The sequence below is a fragment of the Impatiens glandulifera genome, chromosome 1 (genome assembly GCF_907164915.1).
Source record: "Impatiens glandulifera chromosome 1, dImpGla2.1, whole genome shotgun sequence".
Taxonomy (NCBI): domain Eukaryota; kingdom Viridiplantae; phylum Streptophyta; class Magnoliopsida; order Ericales; family Balsaminaceae; genus Impatiens; species Impatiens glandulifera.
This window is the reverse complement of record NC_061862.1, coordinates 70,266,287-70,276,733: the sequence shown is the minus strand read 5'-3', so window position 1 is coordinate 70,276,733 and position 10,447 is coordinate 70,266,287. Positions and strand designations below refer to the sequence as shown.

General features: G+C 35.2%; 1 protein-coding gene across 1 annotated transcript; it reads left to right on the top strand.

Annotated features, from left to right (window-relative positions):
- The first annotated feature begins 8,631 nt into the window (after positions 1-8,631).
- LOC124931606 (stemmadenine O-acetyltransferase-like) lies at positions 8,632-9,944 on the top strand. The gene has a single exon (XM_047472121.1). It carries the CDS (start codon positions 8,667-8,669, stop codon positions 9,942-9,944), a length of 1,278 nt encoding a protein of 425 aa, XP_047328077.1. The 5' UTR covers positions 8,632-8,666.
- Positions 9,945-10,447: the final 503 nt, after the last annotated feature.

Here is a 10,447-nt window from a genome sequence, read left to right as displayed (position 1 = left end):
ATTTAAAAAATGGTACCAACACGAATGTGGGGGCAAATATTTTTATTGATTATAACACAAAAATAATTGTGTATATTATGATAAATAAAAAGATAATTTATTGTTAGAGAAATATGTTCTCTATAAAAGATAAAGTTGCGCAACTTTACAAAAAGAAAGAAAATGACAAGAAAATGTCTTGTTTATATTTGCTGAGTTGGTGTTCAAATCGATATTTTAGATTTGAGGATTTTGAAATTAAGAAACATGTCATATTTTGACATTATTATCATAAAACTATGAAGAACCAATGTCTTCAAAAGGATTTTATGAAATAAATGAAAAAGAAAGTTTATAAAGTCTTGATATGACTTATAACAAATTTTATAATAATAATATGAAAATTTGATCATACTTTTATTAAAAAGTGGATGTGAGAATTATATATATATCATGAAGATAATGAAAATTATTTCATTACGTGTCTTTTGTAAGATATTTTTATCGTTGAAAATTACGATAAAAATGATTAAATCCATAAAGGATATTAATTGCACTAAACGAAATATCATGTTATTATCAAATGATATATTGATATTATTAAATGAAAGACTTTACGTCTTAAAGTGAATATGTTTACACTTAGAAGTGCAATCTACGTATGGAAATCTTCTAAGAAACTTATGATGGATAGATTAAACGTTATAATCTATATTTTTGACTTATGTCGAAAAATAAAATATTTTTATGTAAAATATATAATCGTTTACACGAAGGCAGAATAGTTCAAAGACATTTTGTCTACTAGTTAGCCAATTAAACAATATTTTCATAAAAAATTAGATGATAAGCATGTACGAATATCTATGCTTAATATTAGAAGATGTTCCAAGGTTAACTAAGAATGTACCAACATAAAATTTTAATTATTATGATAGTAATTAAAAATTGGACAAGCTTAGAGTCAGTGACAAGTCTAGACATACACGTCTTAGACATAATGTCATTATACTATACTCTCTAATGGAGTTATCAAATTTGACTATGTAAGTCAAAGATAACATTGTGGATCCACTAATCAGATTATTGAATAGAGAGATAGTTTGAAGTCTTTTGAGACATTAGCCTACTATAAGTTGGTATGAAGGAAAACCCAACCTATGCAGACTGGAGATCCCAAGAACTAGGTTCAATGGGACAACCTAATTGTACTGACTTGGAAAATTATTGTTGAGGATTAATCCTATAATGAAACAATATATATTTTGACGAGGATAAGCATATCGCTTTTAATGATTATTTGTGAACAAAGAGATCACCTATGTGAGGGAGAAGTGGGGCCGCTTTGAAAGAATTGCACGGCTCAATTCTAGACCCTCTCACAGAACCAGGCGCGTGTTCCATGGCCAAAATGGACACAACCATGAGAGCTTGACATGTATTAGGAAGAATTCTATGTGAAAGTGTGTAATCGTTTACACAAAAGGCAGAATAGTTCAAGGACATCGAGTCTACTAATCAGCTAGTAAAGTTATATGCTTTCACAAGGGAAGGTTCAAAGGGTTACACCTACCTATTCTATGTAGAATTCAACTGTTGAACCTTTCACCGGGTTAATCTTTCAATTTCCATTAATGTGGGGGATTGTTGGAATTTTTAAACGAATTCTATAAATTCCATTAATGAATGGAAATTAGAATATGGGTAATAAAATCAAATCAAATTCACATAAAATTCAAACGTGAATTAAAGGGTGAAATTTGATCCAAATGTATAATTTAAATCAATTAATTTAAATTAATTGATTTAAAATGCCTTGATGACCAATTAACAAAATGTTGTTAATTTGTAGCGTGACTTACATGAGTTTATTATTATTATTAATTGTTATGATAATTTAATATTATTATTAACAGATTAAAAAACCATGTAACGTGAGAATTGTAAATTAAATGTCTTCATTAATTTTGGCAAACAATTACCTTCATTAAGAAAAAATATTAAGGCAAATGAAAAGGCAAGCAATGCCAACCGTTGGATCAATTGATGATTTAATTAACAGTTTATTATTTCAACAATCTAAATAAGCATTCTATCCCACACCATTCGATGGACTAAAAAAAAACCACATCACTTCATCATTTTCATTCTTTCTCACTCTAGAATTCCAAAAGTCTTCTTCTTGTTTTGTGAGTGTTCTTCGAGTTCTCGATATTTTTTCCGTTGAAACCCGGTGATAGTTCAGGTACTTTATCAAGCTCGTTGTGTAGTGATTCCGGTGCTGAATCACTACTAGATTCGTTGTACCCTGGGAGACAGCCATCTGTGATAAGCTCTAGCACACGGGGAGATGGTGGAACTATTTTAAGGGAAATGTGTTTAACACATGCCTCGAATCAACCATCAAATACGGTGATATTGTTCTTCGTATATCTTATTTTATTTTTATTTATTTGTAACATCGTATGTATATATATATATTTTTTCTGTTATTTTTCAAGACAAGATTTCTAACATGATCTTAACTGGTCAGTTTGGATATACAAACTAATGAAAATGAAGAAAAAAGTTAAGAAGATGGAGAGATTCGTGGCGGTTACTTCAGGAACTGGAAATTCTAGCTCATTATGAACAGGATCACATACAACAAATATAGATGAATATGAATATAAATATAAATCAGATGAAATTTCTTGAAATCCGTCAAAAAGTGTTATGGAAGCATGAAGAGGTAAACTGGTAAAGTATTTTGGAGAATCTTCACCATGGATTAGTACTTACGATTATACCGTTAGGCTTCTTCTAAGATATCTCTGTTCACAGTTGTTGAGAGGACCAAACGTACATTTGGATTGAAACAACATAAATCGGTTCTTGATTGTTTTCTCACAATCCATAAATCTGGAAACAGTTCAATCCCTACTTTCAGTTTGAAGATTCTTTCTTCAACACTATCTCAAACAATACAGAGCAAAATCTTCCCGAAGTGAACAAAACAAGACAGAGAAAGGGTTAGGATGTTGAGAATTTTGAAATGAAGATTACTTTTATACTGTAATCTAGCAATGTGAGATGGGTAAATGCACAAGTTATCCAAGTCTAAAACAGAAGATTAAGCACAGAACAAAATAACACCAGATTTACGTGGAAAACCCTCTCAACCTGGAGGGTAAAAAACCACGGGGCCAACCAGCAAATTTCACTATAAACAAGAAACGGATACAAATGTTCTTCTCAACTTTAAACCCAAAGTTGAGGTATACAAACAGAGAAACCCAATTTCATTCAGACTCAAGCTAGTCTAGATATGAGACAACAAGAAATTGGAACTTGAAGGTGAAAATGTAAGAGATCTACTTCCTCCTTCTCTTCTTCTTCTTCTTCTTCTTCTTCTGTTTCTTCTCATCTGTTTCTTCTCTTCTTTGCAGAATATTTTCTCTTTAGAAGTGATAGAATGAGCAACATTCTTAGGTTTTGCTCATTTAATTAATTTCCTGATTGGGCTGGACCCAAAAGGCCCAACAATCTCCCCCTCCAGCCCACGGAGAGAGGCACACCGATCTTCAAGTCATCACTTGGTATTCATACCGACAAGCCGACAACAAAGCTCGAGCTTGTCTTTTGGAACAATCTTTGTAAACATGTCTGATGGGTTCTTATCGGTGTGGATTTTCTTCAGCTTCATCTGTTGGTTTTTTATTACATCTCTTAACCAATGAAACCTCAAATCAATATGCTTAGTTCTGGAATGATATGTAGCATTCTTGCTCAAATCTATGGCACTCTGACTATCACATAAAACAATTGCATCTTCTTGTTGCATACCAAGCTCTAGGAGAAATCTAATCATCCACAATAACTCCTTATCAGCTTCAGTTGCTGCAATGTATTCTGCTTCTGTTGTTGATAAAGACATACATTTCTGCAACTTGGATTGCCATGACACGGCTCCCCCTGTAAAAGTAAACACATAACCCGAAGTGGATTTTCTATGATCTAGATCTCCAGCCATATCAGCATCTGTGTAACCTTCTAACGCAGCTTCACCATTTCCAAAACTCAAACACAAATTGGAAGTGCCTCTTAGATATCTAAGAATCCACTTCACTACTTCCCAATGTTGTTTTCCTGGATTAGAGAGGAACCTACTTACCACACCGACTGCATGCGCTATATCTGGCCTAGTGCAAACCATTGCATACATCAAACTCCCTACAGCTGAGGAGTATGGAACACTTGACATTTCATCACTTTCTTTCTCTGTTGATGGACACATCTTCTTGCTCAATTTAAAATGGCTAGGAAGTGGACAACTTACTTCCTTTGCTCCTTACATGTTGAATCTTTCAAGCACCCTTTCAATGTACTTCTCTTGTGACAACCAAAGTCTCTTAGCCTTTCTGTCACGAGTAATCTGCATTCCCAATATCTGACGTGTTTGTCCCATGTCCTTCATATCAAATGTTTTGGACATCTCCTTCTTCAACATTGCTATTTTCTCAGCATCATGTCCTACAATCAACATATCATCAACATAAAGTAAAAGGATCAGAAACTTTCCATTAGAAAATCTTTTGAAGTAAACACACGGATCTTCCTTGGTTCTCTGGTACCCATGACTCATCATAAAAGAGTCAAATTTCTTGTATCACTGTCTCGGAGCTTGTTTCAAACCGTATAGACTCTTCTTCAATTTGCAAACCATGTTCTCCTTTTCTTTCACTTCAAAACCCTCTGGTTGCACCATGTAGATCTCTTCTTCCAAGTTACCATGAAGAAATGCAGTTTTTACATCAAGTTGCTCAAGCTCAAGGTCTAAGTTAGCTACTAGACCTAACATTGCATGAATGGAACTCATCTTTACCACTGGTTAGAAAATCTCCTCAAAGTCGATGCCCTATTTCTGTCCAAAACCCTTTACAACAAGTCAAGCTTTGTACTTCATAATTTCTCCATTTTCATCTCTCTTTAGCTTGAACACCCATTTGTTTCTCAATGCCTTTCGGCCCTTAGGAAGTTCCACCAGCTCATATGTGCCCATTTCTTGCAATGACTTCATCTCATCTTTCATTGCATTCTGCCACTTAGCTTTGTCTTTTATAAACTTGTGCCTCCTGAAAACGTTTTGGCTCTCCTTCTTCTGTCAATAGTATATACTCTGAAGAAGGGTACCTTTTAGAAAGTTGGTGCTCTCTTTCAGACCTTCTTAATGGGGGCTCTTCTGGCTCCTCTTGATGATGTTGCTCCCCCTGCTCAGGAACATCATAAACAGTCTCATCATCATTACTATCATTCATGTCAGAGGTTTCCTCAATGGCTTCTTCATTATGTTCATCTTCATCTGTTACTGTTGACTGTACATGTGAAGGAATTGGTATGAGTTCTATGGACTCATCAAATCTCTCTGACTTCTCAATGATTTCTAGATTTATCCCATTCTGACCCTCGAAGAATACAACATCTCTGCTTCTAACAATTCTTTTCTTTTCTGGGTCCCATAATCTGTATCCAAATTCCTCATTTCCATACCCAAGAAAATACATGGAATTGTTTTATCATCCAACTTGGATCTTTGCTCCTTTGAAATATGCACATATGTTTTGCATCCAAACACTCTTAGATGCGAGTATGAAATATTCTTCTTAGACCATACACTTTCTGGTATTTCAAACTTCAAAGGAACAGAGGGTGACCTATTTATGAGATAACAAGCTGTGCGAACTGCTTCTGCCCAAAACTGTTTTGGCAACTTTGTCATCTTCAGCATGCATCTCACCTTTTCTACAATGGTGCGATTCATTCTCTTAGACACACCATTGTGTTGTGGAGTTCCAGGCACTGTTTTCTCATGTCGAATTCCATATTTTACACAATATGCTTTAAAATCCTTGGAAGTATACTCTCCCCCGTTATTAGAGCGAAGACATTTCAACTTATTGTCTGTCTCTTTTTCAACCATGACATGAAACTCTTAAAATTAATTAAATACCTGGTCTTTCGTTCTCATGAAATAAACTCACACCTTTCTAGATGCATCATCAATAAATGTTAGAAAGTATCGATTGCCACCCAATGACTCCTTCTCAAAAGGACCACACACATCAGAATAAACCAAGTCCAGACATTCTGTTTCCTTTCTAATGTTTGACTAAAAGAGACTCTATGTTGCTTACCAAAAGGGTAGTAGTCGCATAGATCTAAAACCTCATCTTTGGTTGAGGGGATGTGAAGCTTCCTCACCAGAATTCGTAACCCTTTCTCACTCATGTGGCCGAGACGTTGATGCCACAGATTTAAAGAGCTTTCAGCTTGTACTGCATTCAACCCATTCTTGAGTATCTTCACATGGGTTCAGTATAAGGAGTTCTACGACTTTCCTTTTGCTACAATCATTGATCCTTTGCTGAGCTTACATTCTCTACTACCAAGGTAATGCTTGAATCCATCTTTGTCTAATGCATCACCTGATATCAAGTTTAGACGCAAATCAGGAATATGTCGCAAATTTTTCAGTGTTAACTGATGTCCCAGCTCTGTCTGCAAACAAATATCACCAATACCCACAATGCTCGAGTGACTAGTATTACCCATCTTCACTGTACCAAGATCTTCAGCCTTGTAAGTCATGAAGAACTCTCTATTTGGTGTAGCATGATAGTAAGCACCTGTATCAACTATCCACTCAACTCCTTGGTGACTTTCTACATGTAGATATTGTTCTTTTTCACAAGAAAGAATCACTACATCATCTGCAGTTACTGTGGCTGTGGTATTTCTAATCTCATCATCTTTCTTCTGATTTTTGTCTTCATTATGTAGTCTTTTCCAGGCTCTACAATTTTTCTTCATGTGACCTTCTTTACCACAGTGATAACACTGTCTTCCCTTAGATTTTGATCTGCCTCTGGACTTGTTATGGCCTCTTGATTGTTGTCGGTATTAAGCTCTTCCCATGTTCTTTGTGACAAGGGCCTGTGCACTATTTGTATTAGTTGACTTCCTTCTTGTCTCCTCATTGAACAAGCTGCTAGTAACTATACTCATAGTAAGAACACCATTCGGAGTTGCATTACTGACTGTCACAACCAATGTCTCCCAACTGTCGGGCAATGATCCCAAAAGCAATAAGGCTTGCAGCTCATCTTCTAAGGTCATCTCCATCACTGACAATTGATTAATCAAGCTCTGGAACTCATCTAAATGCTCAGCAACACCTACATATTCTCTGAATTTCAGATTTACTAACTTTCGAATCAGAAACGCTTTGTTACCTACTGTTTTCTGCTCATACAATGGCTCCAGCTTCTTCCACAATTCATGTTCACTCTTCTCACTTGCTACATGGTGGTACACGCTATCATCAAACGACTGTCTAATTGTGTCAACTGCTTTCCTGTTCAATTTTGTCCAATCACCGCCAGACATATCTTTTGGCTTCGCACTATCTCCTTCAACCGGCTCATACAAGTCTTTATAGTAAAGGATATCCTCCATCTTGGATTTCTAAATCTGTCAGTTATTATTCGTCAACCTGATTATTGTGTTATTGCCTTCTATCTCAACCTACAAAAACACTCTTCAAAATAAACCTAACAACTCTGATACCACTTGTTAGAATTTTGAAATGAAGATTACTTTTATACTATAATCTAGCAATGTGAGATGGGTAAATGCACATGTTATCCAAGTCTAAAAAAGAAGATCAAGAACAAAACAAAACAACACCAAATTTATGTGGAAAACCCTCTCAACCTGGAGGGTAAAACCACGGGGCCAACCAACAAATTTCACTATAAACAAGAAACGGATACAAATGTTCTTCTCAACTTTAAACCCAAAGTTGAGGTATACAAACAGAGAAACTCAATTTCATTCAGACTCAAGCTAGTCTAGATATGAGATAACAAGAAATTGGAACCTGAAGGTGAAAATGTAAGAAATCTACTTTCTCCTTCTCTTCTTCTTCCTCTGTTTCTTCTCCTCTGTTTCTTCTCTTCTTTGCAAAATATCTTCTCTCTAAAAGTGATAGAATGAGCAACATTCTTAGGGTTTTGCTCATTTAATTAATTTCCTGATTGGGCTGGACCCAAAAGGCCCAACATAGGAATCTACGTTAATTTCTCTACGAAGAACGACCATCATAGACGATAACCTTACGACAGAGAGAAACGCAAAAAAAAAGATTCACAACAATTGAAATTGATGAAGATAATGCCGATATTAAAATAAAGAATTTAACTTTGTTGATGAAAAATAGATCAGATCAAAGAATTTTGATAATGTGATAATATGTTAGGTTTAATGAACAAGATGAACAGATAAGAAAGAATATGTTAGGTTTGTTTGATATGTAATTTTAGTAACAATTAAAAAAAACAAAATAAAAAACATGTTGTTCAAAAGACAAATCTAACCATTTTCTTATTTAACAACCGCATTTAATTTATGTTGTTCAAAAGACAGCGAATTTATTATTAGTACAACCAATAATATTTTAACAACCGCATTTAATTTATGTTGTTCAAAAGACAGCGAATTTATTATTTATTAGTACAACCAATAATATGATGAAAACTCACAACCTATTGAATACTATAAATTACATGCTTTACATTACATGCAGGCATCATCTTTCATCCATCTTTTATACACTTGTTGAGAATTGAGATAGCTTTGAACACATAAGAATGGCGTTGAAGATCAATATCTTGTCAAATGAATTTGTGAGGCCATCCTCTCCTACAAATGACGTCTTCAAAAAATATCAAATCTCCTCGTTGGATCAAAACATTCCCCCTTTATCCATCCCCATAATTCTCTATTATTCCCATGACGAATCAAGTCCTACCACCCAACATGACATGTCTTCTCGCCTGAGAGAATCTCTCTCCGATACCTTGACCTTGTTCTACCCTTTGGCTGGGCGACTTAACAAAGGTGAAAACTCGGTAGATTGCAACGACATGGGGGTTCGATATATCGAGGCGAAAGTGGATTCCTTGATCATGGACGTGATCGGGTGCGATGAAACAATAGTTATTGATCAACTTATTCCTCCAATGAACAAGATCCCATCAGAAGTTGATGAGGAAGAGTTGTTCGTAATCCAAGTTAACTACTTTAATTGCGGAGGCATAGCCATCGGGGCTTACATCCCACATAAGATTGCCGATGGGTGCTCATACTTCTCATTCATTACGTCGTGGGCTACCATATCTCGCGGAGATAACATTGTGGTGAAGCCGAGCTTCATCTCATCATCACTCTTCCCGCCCAAGAAGAATTGTGTGTACCATATTCCTCAATTAGATTTCGGGAAAGAGTGTCTTGTCACAAGGAGGATTGTTTTTCATGGTAGTCAAATAAAAACAATGCAAGCAAAGGCAAAAATCGATCATCCGGATATGGATGAGCCCACGCGAGTGGAAGTGGTCTCAGCTTTCATATGGAAGCATGCTTCGGGGGATAAGCCTGGGAAACAATATGTTGCATCTCACATGGTGAACCTAAGGACTCGAATGGTTCCTCCAGTACCAGAGAACACGTTTGGGAATCTCATTGGGATGGTATATACAATTCCTAAATATGAAGACTCAGACTTAGCAATCCTCGCTAGGAATGTGAGGGAGGGAATCAAGACAATCAACGACGAGGCCATACAATCGTTTCGTGGGGAGGAGGGGTACGCGCTGATGATGAAACTTGTGGAGAATATGAGTGAACTATTGAAAAGCAAGGAAGTTGAATTATTCAGATTCAGCAGTTGGTGTAGGTTTAGGGTTTATGAAGCCGATTTCGGTATGGGGAAGCCTATTTGGGCGAGCATAGCCAGTATGAACATTAAGAACTTTGCTTTATTCATCGATTCTAAAAGCAAAGATGGAATAGAGGCGTGGGTTACCATGACCGAGGAAGACATGACTCGTTTTCAATTGGCTTTTGCAGAGGCTAATTCAAGTGAGTGAAGTTGATTGTCAGGATCATATATATGACATATCTCTATGTAAGATATTAAATAAGGATCATATATAAATGTCATCTTTAATAAAAATGTTAAGATCAATAAGTTATGTTGTAACTCAATTTACTTAATTGAAGTAACTAAATAATTCCATAAATAATACTAAATTATATGTAAGTTGTGTGTTGTTATTGATAATTTGATAATGACTTGGAATTATGAGTGCAATTTTATGGTTGTTTGCGTGATTTAATTATTTAAAATGTGGAAGTGAATTTGAATTTTAACAAATTAAGATAAACTTATCTTTTATTCATAAGTTTAATTCTACACATATAACTCCATTTTTTTTTATTAAAGGTTGTGTTTTGTTAAAAAATAAATAAGTTTTACATATTTATAAGAGAAATATAGTTTTATGTTTTAGTTGCATAATCGAGACTTGTCGTCTTCAAGTTGCTTTGTTATTTGGTAATTAATTTATGCTATTTAATTTCATCAATTAGG

What these genes read in the sequence shown, in the direction of transcription:
- LOC124931606 (XM_047472121.1), top strand. Translation starts at nt 8,667, where the DNA reads ATGGCGTTGAAGATCAATATCTTGTCAAATGAATTTGTGAGGCCATCC.